Genomic DNA, 21,690 nt, shown 5'->3' on the forward strand with positions numbered 1-21,690 from the left:
TATGGAGACGTATCCATAAACTAATCGACCGCATATGGACACTAAAAGCCATTCCAGAAGATTGGAAAGTAGGAATCATACTTCATATGTACAAAAGGGGAGACAAACGACTCTGCAAAAATTATAAGGGCATAACAGTTTTAAATGTCGTCTACAAGATATTATCAGGAATTACATATATACAGCCGCCTGGAATCATTTTCGGAGGAGATGATTGGTGAATACTAATGTGGCTTCAGACTAAAGAGGTCAACTATACGCCAAATACATATGTTAAGAGGTATACATGAAAAATGTCTTGAATATAACATACCTATTTACAACTTGTATATCGATTTCAAACAGGCGTTTGATGGAGTTGATCGACAAAAGATGTTAAAGCAACTATCTATGTTAGGGATATCCAATAAGTTGGTTAAACTTATACGAATGACTCTGGAGGTTTCCAAAGCTATGGTGAGAATAGATGAAGATGTTGTTAGAAAACTGGATAAAAACGGCTGTATTAATACAAGATCAATGTAAATATGCGCATATGCGGATGATGTTGCCATAATAAGCCGCAATAAAAGGGTATAAAGCGAAAAAGTTATAAAACTGAAACGAGAATCCGCTACGTTTGGTCTATATATAAATGAAAGCAAAACAAAATATATGGAGTGCACAAAATCGAATCAACGTGGGAATTTGAAGGTAGATTCCCTACCTAGGCTCAATAATAAATGACAACAACAACATCAGTCAAGAAATACAAGCACGGATTCTTAGTGGTAATAAGCTCTTTTATGCATACACAGACTTAATGAAAAGTAAGTTACTGAATCGTGAGGCTAAACTTAGAATCTACAAAACTGTAATTAGACCAGTGGTCACATATGGATGTGAAACGTGGACCCTCTCAACCACTGATGAAAATCAACTGAAAATATTTGAGCGCGAAATACTAAGAAAGATATTTGGACCAACCCAATGCAGCGATGGTTAGTGGAGAATTAAAATGAACCACGAGCTGAATGAACTAATGCAGAGTGCAGATATTGTTAGATTTGTAAAGTCACAAAGACTAAACTGGCTTGGTCACCTAGAAAAAATGCCAGATAATCGAGCTGTAAAAGTAGTCCAGAGATGGAAGCCCTAAGAAAACAGAACAAGAGGAAGGCCCCGTAAAAGATTGATAGACGACGTAGAGAGGGATCTTAAAACCATGAACATCAGGCAGTGGCGAAGGAAAGTATCCAACAGCGCAAAATGGTAGAATATTGTTAAGCAGGCCAAGACTCACAAAGTGTTGTAGCGCCACTAGAAGATTATATATATATATATATATATATATATATATATATATATATATATATATATAGGTATATATATGTATATATGTATATATATATATATATATATATATATATATATATATATATATATATATATATACAAATGTTCCGTATATGAATCGTTATCTTATAACGGAACTAGGATCTTATAACGTTATTTCAGCATAAACCCTGCCTGCCTCAGAGATCCGGAAAAGATATAAATTCACACACAGACAGTCAGCGTGAAATTCACATCAGGAAAATGTCTAATACGCTTGTATCCAGCCTTCTAACCCCGGAACAGAATATGCATCGTAAATCCTGAAATTTATCCAAAGGACTTATACTTTTTGTGAGGTGTTATAACTGGTGACGAAACATGGACTTTTCAATATGGCCCTAAAACCAAGCAACAATCAATATATGCAGAGGAAGACTCTAAACTGTCACTGCCTAATCAAAAAGGCGAGGGTGAGCAAGTCCAAATTTAAATAGGTGTTAATTGTTTTCTTCGATATGCGAGGTGTAGTTCATATGGTCAGAGAGTTATTAATATTACCATGTAGAGGTTTTAATAAGACTCCGAGAAAAAATTTGGTAAAAACGGCCCGAAATTTAGAAAAAGAACTGGATCCTTTCATGACGACGCGCTTATAACTTCCACTCGCTCAGAGACTATTTGGCCATAAACCAGGTCGCAATCATAGAGCACCTGCTTTATTCTTCAGATTTAGCCCCCTACGACTTCTGCCTGTTCCCAAGAAATCAAGTGCAGCTTAAAATGAGCCCATTATGAGTCATTTAAGACCCTAAAAGAAAAATCGGGAAAAATACCAGGTTAACCCATCCCTAGGGATGGCTGGCGTGGGTTGGATTTACGCTAGAGGAGTACCTCCTAGTCCATTTCCCCTTACAAGAAGGAGGTCCTGCAAACAGATGCCTTCTTATTATCTAAAAAGCTTAATAAGACACATTTCTCATTTGTTATGATAATAACTTTATCAATATCTGATATGTTTCATACAGTATTCATTTACGTTATTTATAATTTTTATGATTTTAATAATTTTTGAATATAGTTGAAATGGTGAATTTTACCTTTTTTATTTTAATGATATTTGTATTTTTTTTCTTTGATTTTGTATATCCCATTTCTATTTTTTGAGATTTAAATATTTAAAAACATTGGTGCCATTTCTTTTTTGAAGAGTTGTTCTCTTCCTTAATTTTTGTGCTTTGTTATTTAGTATCTTTTCTTTCTTACGTTTCTCTTCTCTAAGAACGACCCCGCCCATATGTTTTAATATGATCATATTAGAACATAGATATCATATTACAAACAGATCTTGACCTTGATATGGAGTTGACCTTATTACTACCCATATATCACTGCTTTAAAAAATTAGGACAGAAAAATATAAAACATATAGGGAAAATCTAAACATCAAATACTGACTTAGTTCATGCTGTAGAATTTACCTTTCGATATACTAGTGATGATATGGCTACTCTTATTTTCATTCCCGTTACTTGCAGACCAAAAACAGTGTGGTGATTAAAAAATACAATTAAAGCAGATAGTCCTATAAAAGCGGCACTATAAATGTAAATATCTGTAACCGTATCCTCGGAGTAATTAACAAACAGTGCAACCAATTGGCCAATTAGAATTGGTTTCAAAGACCTGGAATGTAAAAAAAATATGTTAGACTATATTCACAAGTTAAAAAATATTTAAGATATTCGTCACTTGTCGGACCAGTTCTTCATCTGTCATCCTTAAGATATATCTCACTCACTTTAATCTTTTATCTTTGATTGCTTTTATCATATTTAGTTCTCAGTATGGGTGCTAGAGCTTAAAATTAAATCATTTTCTTCATAATCCACTGCACATCCAATCCACAATCTATCATCAAAGTTTTATACATTTTCGTTTTGTACTTGTTAACAGGCAAAACTTTCGTTTTGCCTGTTAACAAGAATGATTAGTTTCTTATAATTAAGTTATGCTTCTGTCTTTATGGAGTTACTGGTACTACAATATATTTTTTTTGTGAGTGATTATGAGAAGTATCACAGTTTTTGGAGCTTCCTCTAGCTGTAAGAATCCTTCTTTAACTACAGAGTTACTTCTATTTATAATGTCTACGTCATCTGCATATGCAAGAAGTAGCAAGAACCGGAGTGACAAATATCGACGATGAGACCCCATTTCGCTGAATTGAAGGCGGTTTTGATGTCCAAGAATCCCCACCTTTTTCTGCTTGTTTGCACTGCGTCTCTTATCCAGACTTCGACTGCCGATTGACCTTTTATGAATCCGTATTGTTGGTTGGATAAAGCTTTTTTATCTGCTAACACGCCTTCCAGCCTTTTCTTGACAAGATTCTCATACAACTTCTCATAAAAGGCAGTCCAAAAGGCACATTGGCGTATAGGGGGATGTTAACTCGGAGGGTTTCCCAAGTTATAGGAGGAAAATCAGATTTGCTTCCTTTAATTCCCTGGGAAACTCTTGCTTCCGCAGTAGATCGTTATATATTCTTTTGATCAAACCTGGTGTCTCTGTTGTTGCTTTCTTTAGCACCTTCGGTGGCAGTCCATGGGGTCGGAGGCTTTCTCCGTCTTGATTTCCTGACCAGCGGTCTTTTTCTGTGGACTCATGTGGATTTCTTCTTCTGTGGACTCCTTCGCCACCGCAAGGAAGACCTTTAAGAAGGTTTGTTCCTCCTTGGTGGGAGTTTGTCTAATTTGTGTGAAGCGATCATCTTTAGTGACTTTATTGATATTTTATATGCGTCGTCCTTTATGTCGTCTTCTTAAGCATTTGTCAGGTTCTGCCACCTTTTCTTTTTTTATTGTTTTATTGCTTTTTTGCTGTTTTGTATACTACTTTGAGATCGCGGGAGCCCTGGCTTCTCGTATAATTGACTTATAATTTTCTTCACAGTGACCAACTCAACAACGTTCTCTAGTTCCTTTCTCACTTGGCCAAGGTAAGATATTTCCTATTCGTTTATTTTTCTGACCTCCGATAGGTACACGTTCTTATTAAATATTTTCCAAGTTTGTTCTATCGGCCGTTTTATGATCCTTCCCTTTACCTTGGTTTTATATGTAATGTAGTCAATTAGCCATAAGAAATAATAAAACCCTTTATCGTTGTAGTTCCTTGTTAAAGTACATAATCAATTGAATATTAACTGAATTTTTTGTCGCCTTTTTCAATATATTAATGTAGTGACGCGTTGTCCACTCTTGAAGTACTTTCTTTTCCTGACTTATTTTAATGACATTCTTTGTTATTTCATTTTTATATTTTATGTGTTCGTTTTTAGTTATATTTTCTTCGCTTTTCGATTTTTAAGTTCAGCCATTTTAAAGAAAATTTTTAAGAAATTGTGATTCCTATTTTTAAAAAATGTTTAACATAAAATAAACTTCCAATCCACATTTATTTAATAACGGTAAAAAAGGATATGATAATTATAGATCATTCCATAGTAATTATGTAAATATATATTAACGGAATTTAAAAAATGTAAAACTGACTATTTTTTACAAAATAAAATGTGTAATAACTAGATCGTAGGTATAAACGGTGTTCTACGTCTTCTCTGTGGTGACTGGTTCTAGTTCTAGTTCTAGTAACTGGTTTGGTAATTGATCTTTTTCCATTCTCGTATCACTACCTGCGACATGACGTAGTGTTTCAACGTTCTAATTCGTCTTTGGGTTTCGCTTGTTTGGTTGTCCCTGCTAATTCTTATTTCATGACCCAAATACGTATATTTCTCCACCAGTTCTACCACTTTGTGTTGAATAGTTAAATGATTATTGGGGACCATATTTGTCATAAATTTAGTTTTGGACAAATTCATTCTGAGGCCTACTGTCGAACATGCAATAAGTCCAATTCATTTAACATATCTGTGGCTTCTCCTAAATCATCTTTGATAAGGATAATGTCATCTGCGAAACGGAGATGGTTAAGTTTTTCGCCTTCTATCAATTATCATGATCTTTGCCTTTGATATGTTTAACTGCAGATCAAATATTTGACTTTCGTTTTCAACCAGTCGTAGGGTTAATATTTGGTTAATAAATATAAATATATATATATATATATATATATATATACATATATATAAATACATATATATATATATATATATATATATATATATATATATATATATTATTATACGTATTAATTTGTCTAAGAAGGACTATTTGTCTGACACCTTGTTCTGTATGGAATTTGTTTGAGAGTGTGTCAAGCACTTTAACTGTTCTAATAGTGTGTTCATATAGTTCAGTTATAAGCCAAATTAAATGTTGTGGTGCGCTTACTTCTTTTAGTATCTGCCATAACTATTGCCATTTGACCCTGTCCAACCCTTTGCTATAATCTACAAAACACATGTATTGTGAGATACTGAATTCCCTAGATTTTTCTATTGTTTGTCTTAGGTTCAAAAGATATTCTCGAGTACCTCGACCTTTGATAACTCCAGTCTGCTCTTAGGGTATTTATCTTTGTAGGAAAGTTTTCAGTCTCTCATTGATTATGTATAGCATTATTTTACTGGCATGTGGTATAAAGGAGGTTATAGTTGTAGTTGCCTTTTTTATGTACCTATTGTATATTTTGTCCAGTCGTTAGGCCATTGCTTGGAATGCCATATTTTGCTACAGAATAAGTGAAGCAATTTTATTACAGTTTCTTCTGTAGTTTTAAACATTTCTACTGTTATTATATCTGAACCTGGTGCTTTGTTATACTTGAATTTGTTGATCGCCAATTTTATTTCATTCTTGAGTATGTTAAGCTATTTTTCGATTTTTTCAAGGATTTGGTGGGCAAATTCCTAGCGTTAATCATCTTTATATAAAACCCCTCAATATAATATTTATGCGTCCATGTCATAAAAAAGATGATAACTTGTGCTGAATCTCCTTGTGAATCTAGCTTGCTCCTTTGTATGGTAGTTATCTTGTTTAAATAATGTAAATCTATTTATTAATATTTTAGTTAGTAACTTAAACATAACATTTAAGAAGATTATGGTTGTATAGTCCTTTAGATCTACTTAGTAACACTAACAGTCTTACTGCTTCGTTCCAGTTGTTTGATATCTTTTTTTTTGCTAAGAATTTTACTTGCTAAGATATATCAGATTTCGATCGCTATTTTTTTTCATACTTAAACGTCTCCAGGGTTATGCCATCTTAAAGTTAATTATTGAAATTATAAAGTTCTTACTGTACTATAAAGACAAATGTAAATTACAATATACTTACACAAGTACTACATTTTGAAAACACCAAACAATTCCATATACTATTAGCTCAAAACGAAATGTTTTCCATAAAGCGCACATTAAACTTGGTTGTCGATGTTTTTCTTTAGCCACCAGCACCTGTTTCTCCCAGTGCTTTTCCAAGGCATCTCCCAGTCTTTTTGATTTGTCAGCATCTAAAGCTTCGTACAGATCTACAACTTCCAGAGTTTGTTTATTTCCTTTTTTAATTATGGGTAAAAGCCATCTATAAAAATAAAGAAATTAGTATACTGCCATACAATTTTTCAAATGAGTATAATATAGTATATTACTATTTATGTTGATATCAACAGTGGTGTGCGGACTCCCACATAGCAAAAAAAAACAAGAACATAGACAAGGTCGACATGATTTTCGAAACCTTCATCAGCATATTTTTATCTTATAGTGATTGCAAACAGAAGTTAGACAATTCGCCATTACTATTTAACCTGTACTCGGTTGAGATATTTGCACGAGCTCTGGATGAGGCACAAGAAGGTATTATAAGTCAACGAATGACAAGTTAATAACAACCGACAGCATTGACAGAATGCCGAATAGACTATCGCTACACGAATATAATTAAATATATCTACGAAAAGACCACGACTAGCGTAGGATAATCTGAACAAGAAACAAATAAATTCTGTATACAGCGAGGAGCACAGCAATAGGCGAGCGGTTTACCCCTCAAAAGACGCTTAGAAACAGAATATACCGACTAAAATTCTTTTTGCATTTCTAATGCACCAAACGTTTTTTATTCGATTCTATATATTTTTCCAAGATGAAATGTATTTTTTTTTTATTTTTACATGTGGGCCGGCAATTGTTATTAACAAATAACTAATACAAAAAAGCAATTTTACCGAATTGCTTCGGAATCAATTTTTTTAGGTGTATCTCATCAAAATAAACACTTTTTCTCTCTTGATAATTTTTCGAAAAATGCTTCCTTTTCGAGTTATTTGCAGTTTTTTGTTGAAAAAATGCCTTAATTAGTGATTTTTGGGATTTTTTTTCTAAAAAACTACTAAATGAATTGCAATTCTACAAATAGCTTTATAATCTTTAAACCGTCGAGTACAAGTAATAATATTTTCACAAGGATAATTTTTTTCTCTCTTGCATATTCGAAATATTTGGGTCCACGTTTTTAGCAAGATAGAAACCATTTATCCTTGTCAAAATATTCTAACTTGTACTCGACGGTTTAAAGATTATAAAGCTATCTGTAAAATTGTAATTCATTTAGTAGTTTTTTAGAAAAAAAAAATCCCAAAAATCACTAATTACGGCATTTTTTCAACAAAAAAATGCAAATAACTCGAAAAGGAAGCATTTTTCGAAAAATTATCAAGAGAGAAAAAGTGTTTATTTTGATGAGATACACCTAAAAAAATTGATTCCGAAACAATTCGGTGAAATTGCTTTTTTGTATAAGTTATTTGTTAATAACAATTGCCGGCCCACTTGTAAAAATAAAAAAAAAATACATTTCATCTTGGAAAAATGGTTTGGTGCATTAGAAATGCAAAAAGAATTTTAGTCGGTTGATGCTCTGCTTATAGGGGTAAACCGCTCGCCTACAAGAAGACACCGTCTCTCCAAAGTTATTCACGACGCTTTTAGAACATACTTATGGAGAAAAACTTAGTAATTTAAGATTTGCCGATACATAGTTCTTAAGCCGATCGGATGGATGTCGCAATAATAATGTTGGAAAAATTATATCATGCTTTCTTGGAGGTCAGACTAAAAAATTAGCACAAACAAGAAGTAAATAATGACTAATCTAGTGATAAATCGTAATATTGCTATTGCTGGAATGGATATTGAGCATATTGCATCGTATAATTACTTAAGACATAAAATTCGGTTGGGTAGAGGTAACCGAACATGTGAGCTCCCACCTTGCATGAGATTAGTCTGGGCAGTGTTTGGTAAATGAAACTATATTTAAATCGGACGTACCCCTATGCCTCAAAAGGAAAATCTTTTACCAATGTGTATTGCCTGTATCTATTTATGGAGCTGAAACATGTACACTCACAAAAAAGGTAGTGAAAAAGAGTCGCGTAACTCAGAGGGCTATGGAGCTCCAGATGATGGGTGTCTTTCTGAGAGACCGAATACCAAACATAGCAATACTTTGTAGAACAAAAACGAAAGGCGCTATCGAAAAAATCACATCGCTAAAATAGAATTGGGTAGAACAGGTCACCAGACTATGAGACAACCAATGAACAAAACGCATTGTCTAGTGTCGGGCAAGACAAGAAGCACTACGAAGCATAAGATGCCCACCACCCACGCAGTAACAGGATACAAGCCACAAAAGACAGAGACAGAGGGAAAGAGCTGAGTAAGATCTATGTCCAGCAGTGGACGAGCATAGGTTATTGACGATGAGGACTAATGGTATTAAAAAGATAGTTGATTGTTGAAGAAGTTACTACTTTGGCTAAGCCAAACAATCATTGTAATAAAGTTTCGTTGCAAAATTGATTAAAAATAAAAAACCAAGAAAAGGGATACTACGTTCACCCAGGATCATTATATTATCTAATTCTATCAGCTAGAAGAGTGCTACTTGATACCTGTAAAATCATGAATAGGACATTTTTAATACCACTGAAACTGCAATGTCGGTAGTAAAAGTAAAGCCTTTTTGAGATTCAGTTGGGATCTACTTCGTCAAAATTGGTACAAATAATGTTGTTACGATTAGATTAGATTAGATTTCAACCGCTCAGAAACATATGGCCTTGGCTGAACACATTCAGCCAAGACGTGCTTAATAAATTCAGTAAAAAGTATAAAGTATGCAAAGATTTTATCAATCAGTTATAGAAGCTTATGGAGAACACAAGCTAATATGAAAATTCTTCTTTAATATATTTAATTAAGTAGAATTTTCCAATGGAAGTTTGAGACTTTTCCATTTAACAAAACTTTTGAATTGGTAGATTTTTGTACAAACCACATAAAATGATGTTAATTTATTTTAAACAAAGAACTATTTATGGTGTAAACTGATTTTGTCTTAACACTTTTTAACAATATCCTCAATTTTTGACGATGGTAAAAATGTGTAATTTTACATTTTAAACAACCAAATATGCATTTACATTGTTCTTAATCTACTTAATTTCGCAAATTATGATATCAAGCGATATAATAATGTGTAATAATATATTTAGAGTAAAGCTAATAAAAAGATAGAGTTTTATCATAAGCTTAAGGTAGTGCTATTTGTCATGAATAAACTATATCAATATCTCTTAATATTATAAATAAATATCGAAAAGTCAAGGAAAATTCTATAAATTGTTTTAATTTTCCACAGGTTTTATAGTTTTCCACCTCTTTAATTTTATACAGGTGTTAAATGTATGTTATTACATATACATATTCATATCATATATTTGAATTAATCTTCTTTTGTTTTTGTGAAGACGCCAGAACTTGTGGCTGAAAGACCTGAGGAAATCGTTTGGCCGCTCATCTACAGAAATCTTTCGTGCAGCAGTTTACAAAGCTACAATTGCCATTTAGATTTAGTAAACTTAATGGATAGCGCTTTGCAGCTGGTCTCTCTCTTTCTTTCTCTCTCTCTCTCTTCTTCTCTTTCGCTCTCTTTTCGTTTCCCCATTACTAATGGTCGCGATTTCCTTTAATATTCCTAACAAATTTTCTCCTTCTCCAAAATTTCTCCCTTGGTCACTATCTTCAGATTGTCTAAGAGCTTCGCAGAATAAGTGGTCCGCTGAATTCTGAATTTAGTTGTTGACCGTCATCTTAATCTTTTCAACGTTTCCAGAACGTTGTAGACATGTTGTGGACAGCGTTTTTTAATGTCGAGTTAATTAAGAATAAAAACGGTTGTCCAATAAGCTAGTATCCAAGGTATGCGCAGCAATCTTCTCCAACACCACATCTCAAAGGCATCAATTGTTTGGCGTTCTTGTACGCGAAAAGTCACAAGCTTTTGCCCTGTATAGAACTGTTGAGAATAACAGTACGTTTACCAATCTCATCTTTATTTTTTAAGAGATAGATCTATCTTTGCAAACTTTAATATATTACTATTAGTCGTAATTATTGCTCCAAGATATTCTTCTTCTTCAGTGCCTTATCCGGTCCGGATGTTGGCGATCATCAAGGCTATCATGGTTTTGTTGACTGCTCTGCGAAACAGCTCCGCTGAGGTCATCCCAAACCATTGTCGGAGATTTTTCAACCACGAGATACGACGGCGTCCCGGTCCGCTTCTGCCAAATACTTTACCCTGCATAACAAGTTGAAGAATTCGATATTTTTCTTCGTTCCGCATCACGTGGCCGAGGTACTCAAGCTTGCGTTGTTTAATTAAATTAAGCACTTCTTTTTCTTTTGTCATGCGCTGTAGGACCTCAACGTTGGTGACATGGTCCACATAAGATATTTTTAGTATCCTTCTGTATATCCACATCTCGAAGGCTTCGATTCGTTTTTCAGTAGCTTGCGTCAGTGTCCAGGCTTCAACTCCATACAGTAACACTGGAAGAACGTAGCACCTCACTATTCGCATCTTGGTTCCCAAACTGAGATCACTGCAGCACAGCAAGGATCTCAACTTAATAAATGTAGACCGTGCCATTTCAATTCTGGATCTAATCTCTTGAGCGTAGTCCCATTGTACGTTGAGGGTAGTTCCGAGGTAAGTGAATCTGTCGACTCTCTGGATCTCTTCGCTACCTGCCATTAGTGCCCCGGGATCTAAATTTGTACGGCTGACAACCATGAATTTAGTTTTCTTAATATTAAGGTTCAGTCCGTATGTTACGCTCACAGTTCGCACTCGGTCTAGTAAGGCCTGCAGATCGTTTAGGCTGGTTGCTAGTAACACAGTGTCATCGGCGTAGCGGATATTATTGATGTATTCACCGTTCACTCGGATTCCCATGTCTAGGTTTGTGAGGGCTTCATTAAAAATCTCCTCAGAGTATATATTGAAAAGAGTCGGCGATAGCACACATCCTTGTCTTACTCCTCGCATGATCTTCACTTGGTCGGTGAAGGTCATCCAAGATATTACAACCGTTCAACTCTTTTCAAATTATAGTTGTTGTCCGTTATATTTTGTTTTATTATCACTCTTTGACCCGTTCGTTTTAACCACATGTATTTGTTTTTTATAAGTCCAAAGTCCACCCTTTTTGGTTGCTTCCTCGACCTTATTGAAAATGTTTTTTCTTTATTCAATATTCTTTATTTCATCTGACTTTTACAAGTATTGAAATGCGTCAAATACAATCTATGATTAGTAAAAACTATAAGTACATAAAAACAGTTAATATAAAAACATATAAAACATACACAAAAACATACAAATTGTTAAAAAGATGGCTGCAAGTATTTCTCTAACGAATAGAAAGTGTTTACCAGAAGTAAGTTCTTAACTGTTCTCTTAAATACATTAATATTTAACTCTTTAACATAATTAGGTAGGATCCTTGCCCACAACGGTCAAGTGACGAACAGGGGTCACCAAATCATTTCTGTAACGAAAATTGTAGCCACTCATTAAGGAAACATCATTTCTGCAAATAAAATGGCATCTATGTGACTTTACATAAACAACACAACTGGTAATATACAGCGAAATTACAGTTAAAATATTTAATTGTTTAAAAACTGATCTACAGGAATCCAACCAAGCGCCTTCTAAACGTCATGGTACGAATATTTTTTTTTAAGAACAAGCACCTCATTAATTCGCGAGCAATTTCCCCAACAAACCAAGCAATATTACAAAATTGACTGTACATGAGAAAAATAGTAAAGTTTTAAGATATCTAGGGAGACAAAATTCCTAAGTTGCCATAGAACATAACAGTGCACAGATAATCTTCCCCCTACATAATCAAGGTGAGAGCTTTAAGACAAATTAGAATCCAGGTAAACACCTAACAACTTAGTGGAGTGGCTATTTACCACTGACCCATTGTCAAGTTTTACTAATGGACTCATCTGCATAGTAGAAGGTGAAAAGGTTACCATATTGGTCTTTGATCCATTTAAGATTAAGGCATTATTTAAACAGTAATGAGTCTTACTTTTTACAAGACAGTTTGCTTTTTGTACTACATGAAAAAAATTATTGGAATTTAGTGCAACTGAGGTATTGTCAGCAAATTTAGTGACATAACAGCCTGATTGCTGTTCCACGTTTTCTACTCGAACACTTATTGCATCAGAAAAATTATCTAATGAATTCCCAACCAAACATGTTGAGCTATCGTTTATCCGTTGATTTAAATCAATGACGAAAATCAAAAATAAAGAAAATATTATATTCCCATTCACACTGACCTTAATTTTTTGAAACCTTTTCGATAGAAAGGAGTGGATCCACTTAAACGCAGTTCCTCTAACACCACTATGATAAAGTTTTTCCAGCAGTCTTAGATAACTTACAGTTTTAAAAGCTCGTGCTAAGTCAAAAAATAAACAGATAACTTTATTTCCCTTATCAAAGTTTGATAAAATATGATTGCACAGCGCTAGTAGTGCATCTTGCACACTTATACCTTCACGGAAACCAAATTGAGACTTTTCTATAATGTTGTTCTTATTAATATACGAGAGGAGACGTGTATAAAATGCCTTTTCATATATTTTTAAAAACACAGATAAAAGTGATAGGCCTCGATAGTTATCAAATTTTGATTTGTCACCTTTTTATATATAGGCACAACTAAAGCAGTATTTAGAATTTGAGGAAAAATCCCTTCCTGAAATGAAAGGTTTACTAGAAATGGTTATTGTTTATATATGTTATGAGATACATATGTTAACAGAGAATACGGGATCTCATCCAGTCCAGCCGAGAATTTTTTTGAGATATCTTTAATTATACTTTTTATTTCTTCATCACTAACAGGATAAAGAAAAAGAGAGTGTATAGGAGAAGAAATATTTTTAGGATTATAGTCAGGGGAAGTTTGACTAATTAAATTTTTTACGGAATTCAAAAAATGTTGACTGAAAGATTCTGCTATGTCATGAGGGTCATCCACAGAAATTCCCAAATTATTTTTAAATTTACTTGGGTATTTAGAGAGTTTCGATTTTTACCTCCGACAGTGTTTTGATTTATGATGCGCCAAGCCTCAGCCGTATTATTTTGCGCATTTATCATTTTATTATTAAAATAAGTTTGCTTGACTAACTTAACTTTGTATTCATGATTTTTTTTTAGAATGTTAAACCGTATTCTGAGCTCATGACTTTCTGAATATTTTATAGATCTGAAAATGTCTCTAATAAAATCTCCCTCATTTATTAAATTAGAAGTCAACCAGCCCTTATTTTTAGACTGTTTAGAAAATCGTCTAGTATCCACCGTTTGCAAAGGAAATGCTTTATCGAATAGTTCCATAATTTTATCATAAAATATGCAAAACTTATTATCCGAAGATAGATGTGAGTTTAGAAAGCACCAAGATTCCCTAGAGAGCAATTGATTAAAATAATTAATATTAAGATTGCTATTAAAATCACGTTTATAAACAATATTATCCAACGAAAAAGAAGCATTCAAGTTGTATTCAACTTTCTGTAAAAAATGATCACTCACATCGGTATATATGTAACAGAACAAGATAAAAACTTAATATTTACATTGCAGAAAATATTATCAATCATAGTTTTAGAGTCATTATGTATTCTAGTATATTCAAAAATACATTGATTTAAACCATAAGAGATAAAAACATTTTTTAATCTTAATGCATATATATTGTGCACTTTTGGATCAAAATTTATATTGAAGTCACCACAAATGAAAATAATATTATTTTTATTTAATATTTCTGATTACATTTCGTCCATTTTATTTATAAAAGTTTGTGTATCTTTTGATGATCTGTAAAAACAGCCAACAGTTATAATGTTATTTTGATATTCCAAATCAGTCAAGGCATACTCAAATATTTTATCAATCTTAGCAAGCGAACAGTTTTTAATAGTCAAAGCACAACTTACATTTACAAATATTGCGACTCCTCCCCCTCCTGAGTCTGAACGATGGAAGAAATCGCTTAATACATACGAGTCCAAGAACAAATTTAAAATTTCATATTTATCACACCACACTTCACTAACACAAAATACTTCTGGGTAATTTAGAGACACCGTCAATTTCTCCAAATATTGAATTTTGTACCTCAAACTTCTAAAATTTAAGTGACAAACCGTCAACTTTTGAGATTGATTTATACCATTTGAAGTAAAGGCATCTTTTTCACAAAAAAAGCCTCACGGGACCATATGCTAGGGTCCATAGCTTTCTCAAAATGTTGGTTATAAATACTCACTTTAAAGGATGAATACTGGTCTGGAAGCTTTGACTTCAGAGAGCTACTCCTAGCCTCGGGAAAATGGTTCTGTATTAGTTTCAATAAATTTTCATTAGACATTGATGGATCTAGCCTATAAACATGCAAGTCCGTATATTTAGGAACACCTTTAAATTGTACACCATTTATTTTTATATCTTCATTATTTCCAATCGTGAATTTTCTTCTGGACTTTTTCCGAGAAACAGTTTGCCAATGACTTTCTTCCGACTCAGGTATTATATCTTGGTTTAAACTAATATATTTGTTACATTTTGCAGCAGTTTCAGCTTCTAAAATAGCACTGGAAGTTTTTTTATTTATCCGCATCAACCGCTAGGGTTATTAGCGGTAAGTTTATGATACAAATAGAGAAAATAAGATACATTTTAAAATTCATGACTTACAACAATATGGTATTATGTACATGTATGTAACTGTAACAAAAATGAAATCACAATTTATTATAGAGTTTACAATAATTTAAAAAAGACAGAACTTTATTGAATTTTGTAACCAGTGCTTCTTTCAGGCCGTTGGGTATATTGAATATCGCCTTGGCTGAGGTGTAATCTGGACATTCTATTATTATATGGTTGACTGTGAAAGGTGTTTGGCATCTTTGGCACATTGGTGGTGGTTCTTTGGAGATTATGTAGCCGTGCATAAGTCGTATATGCTTAAGTCGGAGTCTGCTGATAATTACCTGGTCTTTTCGTTTTGGTGGTATAGGAAGATTTTTTGAAGATATGTCTGGTTTGATGCTTTTAAGATTTGTGTTTGTTTGATCCCATATTTCTTGCCAGATTTTATTCACATGGGTCTTGAATAAAGTCTTAGTATCTGATATTGGTATACCTGTTGTAGTCGGAATGTCCATATTGTTTATTACTTCAAACGCTGTTGTGTCTGCTAGCTCATTACCAGTTATTCCGACATGGGATGGGACCCACATAAATTATATGGTTTTCCCAGAAAATTGGATTCTTCCGGATGTGGTAAATATACACTGCAAATGTTAATTTTGAAATGATGAATTATTGAGACTGCAATAGCTTCCAGATTTGTATCTAACGGAATTTCTTCGGATTCGACCGTAGATTTCACAAAAATGCCAACACCACCACTAGCTATTTGCTGCACCGGTTTATTTTTGATGTATGGTGTATAGTTTTTCAATTTTACATTATTATTAGAAAGTCGTGTTTCTTGTAAACATATTACTAAAGGCTAAAGGTGAGAATTCATTGATTAATATTTTTAAGTTTTCAATATTGCTGTAAAAGCCATTCAAATTCCATTGAACTATGAATTTGGTTATTGGATAGAGTTGATGTCGCTTTCTTCCTCAGTAATAGAAGAGTTGTCTGTTCCATGTATCTTTTTTAAGATCCTTTAAATGTTGTTTTTAAGACGTCGGTCGTTTGTGTTTGTGTGTACCATTTGCAATTCAGCGCTAAGTCCTTCTAGGTCATTTGTATAATCCTTTGCTACGTTTTCAGGAAACTTTGAACCTATAGCATTTGTAATATAGTCGCATAGTTCTGTGTATTTTAGTGTGTAAGGAATAGTAGCTGACGATAAAATGGCTTCTATAGGTTGCGATGTTCAAAGCTTTTTTAATCCTTTTAGGTGCAGATTTCTTTGGAGCAGGAATTATTGTTTTTTAATTTTCTGACTATTATTTCAGATGTTGACATTTGTCTTTTTATAGAAGTATGTGATATTATGTTGGTATTATCAGATAGTTATTCGGGTAGGGTTTGTGAGTTGGTAGAGGTATTTGGTAGTGGTCTGGTTGAAGAAGTAGCAGGAGTACTGGATTGATGAGCAGTTGGAGTTCTGATGTAAGAGATGTTTTATTTATTGGATAATTTTCTGTTTCAGAAACATTTATAGATTGAGATAGCTGGTCAATATTTTGTATATTAATTGGTTCGATAGTGCAGTTTTCATCGTTGTGTCCTGTGGTATTACATTTAGAGCAATTTAGGCCATCTAAGGAAAGATAAAATCTGTAGGGGGTATTGTCATGAGATATTAGAAGTGAATTTGGGATATGATTATTAGTTGCTGGAGCAATAAATACTTGACGCCTAAAGCTTCATATATGATTCTACTCAGATTCAGACATGCCAACTTTTAAAAATGTTATTTTAGACACTGCAATAAGCTCCAATTTTCTGAGCTCTTCTTCGATAATAGTGTTTGGAATACTGGGGCAGACATTTGATATCACTAGTCGGCTGGCAGGAGTAATTAATCTTCTAATTTCTATGTCGTTTCCTTGTATTGAAACAGATTTGTGATTATGTAGTAATTTTTCTAAGATTGTAGTGTTACTGAGATAAATGCATACTCTGTTATTTGAAATTCTGGACGCGAAGATGATATTTTTTGGTTGTACCAAAGTTCCTATTGCTGTTATGTATTCGTGTGTTTTTATATCTGGCACTGATGACAAAACAATTGCTTGTTCTTTAGATGGAACGTTAAAGTTGCTTACGGCATTAGAGTAGGTTAATGTTGAAGAAGAGGTTGGTGTTGAAGATGTTAATAATGGCTTAGTGATTACTGTGTGTCTTTAAATTGTTATCCATTTTTAAGTTTTAATTTCTTCATTTAATATAATTACACTAGAGCCGCTACTGACTTAAAGTAATTAAGCCGGCTTATCGGCGTTTTTATTTGAAATAAAAATAGATCTTCTGTTGTTTAGGTTTCAATAAAATCCTTTAAATGGTTTTATTTGGTTCAAATAAAAATTGTACCTACAATTTTTCTCTTCTGTAATTAGAAAACACTTTAATTTCACTCTTAGTACAAACTTGTATCTAAATTTTTGGTATATACCAACAAAAAACACGTTTTATTCGGAGCTGAAATTTATCGACACCTTACTAATGAGTCTCGAACTGGATTCGCACTGGAAGTTTGTTTTATAGTAATTTGAGATTTTTGAGAACCTTTGGCAACGCTGTTATCGTTTTCTGTATGAATATTTTGTAATTTGTTGCTTTGGACAAATACGTTTTTTATCTTCATTGATGAACATGGGATTTCCTTTTTTATTGTGATATAAAAAGTTGATTTGATCTATTAGTACCTTTAGTTGTTGATGCAGACCATTAATAATAAGGTCTTTTTGTTTAATAATATAATTAAATATTTTTATATCTACCTTATTGTCAATCGAAACCTGCTGAATAGCATTTAGGAAATCATCGTCCAATTTAAGGTTAGACATCTCTAGTTCACAGCAAACAATGTCACTTTTATTTATGTATTTCACATGATTTAAAGATTTTGCACAACCAGGATGATCAAAACTATTGCATTTTATACAAGTTAAAGCACTTACAACTTTTTTTGAACACTTTAGACACATTTTATTTAATGCAGCATTTTCAACGTGTGTGCTGTATTCCGCCATTTTGCCACTTCATGCGTCATTCCGCCATGTTGCGTAATTAAAAAAATTAACCTCTTCTAAATCAGAATCATCGTCACTATCTATGTTCAATGATTTCCCTAATTTTTAAGTACTTATATATTTATTTTGGAATAGACTGTTTTTATTTCACAGATTTCCCTTTTTATATAAATAGTTAATGGTTAATGGTAAAATACATCTATTTCTTATCTTTTTATTCAGAAATGATAACTTAACCTGGTAATCACCGTATAGAAAAGGCGAAAGATCAGGTTCGTTCGGAAAAATATTCCCATGAGATTTTTTTGCATAATTACTTTCATGAGTTTTTATATATTCTATAAAAGTGGCGGCCTTAGTGCAGTGGCTATGTTACTGGCTTTACAAGCTAGAGGGTGAAGAAAGAAAAAATATTTTTTGAGAAGATATTGAAATAGAGACTCACATAGATCTGCCTCCGGGAGAGTGGAACTTTGAATTCGTAGGAGATAAGAAATCTAAATTAAAAATGATTGCATCCTTTTTATATGCGTGGATTTATTATTAGGAAAATTGTTCCCAAAATGAAGTGTTTAAATTGTATTTAAGAATTATTTAAACCACACTCCGATCATTCTAATGCTGGTGGGGAACCCCACACTTCTGGTGGGGAAGTAAGCAAGTTAGTAAATTTAAAAAATAGTGGGTTAGTGAGTACCAAAAGAGACACTTTTTAGGTTGTGGAAACGCAGAAAAAGCTTTGTTCTTTACAGCTAGTGACTTGTTCTGTCTGTAGTAAATAACTTTTTTTCAGACAATGTTTTCTCGCTATGTACTGAAATAGTAGACTTGACCTGTCTTTAATCAAGCTGTAAGCGTGTGGTTTGTTACAATTTAGTAAATAAATATAACAGTAATAAAGCAAAAGATGCGGTTATTAACATTTTAGAATTTCTAGTGTCTTCTAAAGGGTTATTTTTTTTAGGTTATTTATCTATCTATTTTAGAACCAATACTAGATATACCACAAAAGTTTTTTCTGCTGAAAAAACACGAGTCGACCTCTACACCGGCGATAGTTAAATATTCTTTTTTCAATATTTAAACGTGTTCCCCTAAAAAGGATAATGTAGGCGATTAAGTCTCTGTCTTTTTTTAAGGTGCTAATTTTTGACCGATCCATTGTACGCCCTGTGCTCTCTGTGACAATAAGATGAATACTGTCATGTCATAACGTGAACGTGTAAGTTCAAGACAAGTACGACAAACGGTCGCACGACCTCTTGCTGTAGCGACCAAAGTCGTATTGTGTGAAAGGAGCGTTATACTCGCCGCAGTCCGAATATCGTTATTTTGCCTTTTTCTCAGTTTTTAATTATTTATAACTCGAAAACGATCAAGTTTACAGCAAAACTACATGAGAATTATTTTGTTCAGAATAATTCAAAAATAAAAAACAAATGGTTCGGGCCGAAAAATTGATTTTTACAATAGTTGTTGAAAAAAAAATTGTTTAGAAAAATTTGAACAATTTTTCGACTAAGCGACCTCTTGTAATGAAAGTAATATGTAAAAAAATCTCATGGGAATATTTTTCCGAAAGAACCCGAGCTTTTCGCTGTGTTGTAGTATCAACCTTTACTTTACATCGTTTGAATAAAGCTTTAGATTCAGATTTATTTATACTAAATATCAATTAACTTATCATTAGAACTTAGAAAACAAAAAATAAATGATGGAATGCAAATAAACAATAACAAATTTTTATCTAAAACTTTTATAAATCTTTAAGTTTTTAATGTTAGGTAATCATCTTGAACGGAATTAAAAATAATAAACAAAAACTATGAACATTATTTAACTACAAACTATTAATAATCTATGCTTCTTTTGTAAACACTATTAACAAACAAAAATAAACTGCCAGTGCTTTGCTTAGACATCTATTCTAAAAATAATAATTTTGATTTTCGAATAAAAGTACTGTTCTCTTCTTTCTTTACAAAATAAGAATTTTTTGTTTACTTGTTTTTCCTATTAATAAACTTCAGTAGAAGAATATTACATTTTAAAAATAAGAATCGTGTTAACACATGACAACGAAAAATCATTTGTGTTAAAACCTTTGTTAGCAGGTTATTTCCATTTCAGCAGTAAGAATTATTATTAATATCCGGCCCTGAATGTCAGGCATGAAAGTCGACTTAATTTTAAGCTCCACAACTTTTATAGTTTTTAATAGAAAAAGTATAAATTTAAATAATTAAAAGTGATATATCAAAGAAGTTTACAGTGATTTGTTAAGTGCTGTAAGTACTTCTTTCCAGTTAATCATAGTTTGATTAGAAAAATCACTTTTAAGCATCAATAACATATTCTCATCAATAATAATTGTAGTTACAAATTAACCAAAAAACTAGTTGTACTCTTATCGTTATTCAGCTAATTTGGTAATTACCAGCCGATCAACTATAGTATATTTGAAGAATAAGCTGGAGTAAATTCTCAGAATACTAATCTTCGCACCTCGAAATACATAGGCGTGCACATCTTCTAACTAAAACGTAATCTTAAAAGAAAAGTTTGCGTTAAATTTATTTGGATATTTAGAACAAAGTAATTAATCCAATCCAATACTGGTTTAAAATAAAAAGATATACATAAAAAGAATAAAAATTCTATTATCAGTTAATATAAAATAATAAAACACAATAAATTATACTGAAACGTAAAATACATACACAAAAACTGTAAGTTTTTATATATTCCTATTAATAAATAATAATATTCCTAATACTAATAATATTAGAAATAAGAATGAAAATTATATTAGCAATAAAAAATAAATAAAAAATAAACAATGAAGTTGTCGGCAATTGGTTCAAATGTAAAATTAAGCTTCCTCATATTCTCTTTCAGACGAAGTGTTATCCGATCCAGGATGAATTATTATAGGTTCCATACTGCTATCTATTATATGATCAAGCTCCCACATATTTTTCTCAATATCCATAACGTGATTAATACATTTTTGCCAATGTTCAGTCGTTACTTCGGATATTGATTTATGAAAAAGAATAGTAACATCTGACAATTTAAAAGTTGTATTATTTCGAGCAAAGTTACTTTTAACTTCGGCCCATACTAATTCAATCGGATTTAGCTCGCAATGATACGATGGTAGGCGAAGTATTTCGATTCCTCGTTTTTTGGCTATTTCCTCAATGACATATTTTTTATAATTTTGT

The 21,690-nt window shown here is 32.5% G+C and overlaps 1 protein-coding gene across 1 annotated transcript in view; it reads right to left on the reverse strand.

Annotated features, from left to right (window-relative positions):
* The window catches only part of LOC140445517 (ATP-binding cassette sub-family C member 4-like), a 137,379-nt gene that overhangs the window by 87,463 nt on the left and 28,226 nt on the right, over nucleotides 1-21,690 (reverse strand). The window contains exons 2-3 of the mRNA XM_072537597.1: nucleotides 6,624-6,869; nucleotides 2,796-3,000 (exon numbers count right to left, since the gene is read on the reverse strand). Of these exons, the coding sequence (XP_072393698.1) occupies nucleotides 2,796-3,000; nucleotides 6,624-6,869 (451 nt within the window). The remainder of the gene's footprint in view (nucleotides 1-2,795; nucleotides 3,001-6,623; nucleotides 6,870-21,690) is intronic.

This window comes from Diabrotica undecimpunctata, chromosome 7, assembly GCF_040954645.1.
Source record: "Diabrotica undecimpunctata isolate CICGRU chromosome 7, icDiaUnde3, whole genome shotgun sequence".
In the NCBI taxonomy this organism is placed as follows: Eukaryota; Metazoa; Arthropoda; class Insecta; order Coleoptera; family Chrysomelidae; genus Diabrotica; species Diabrotica undecimpunctata.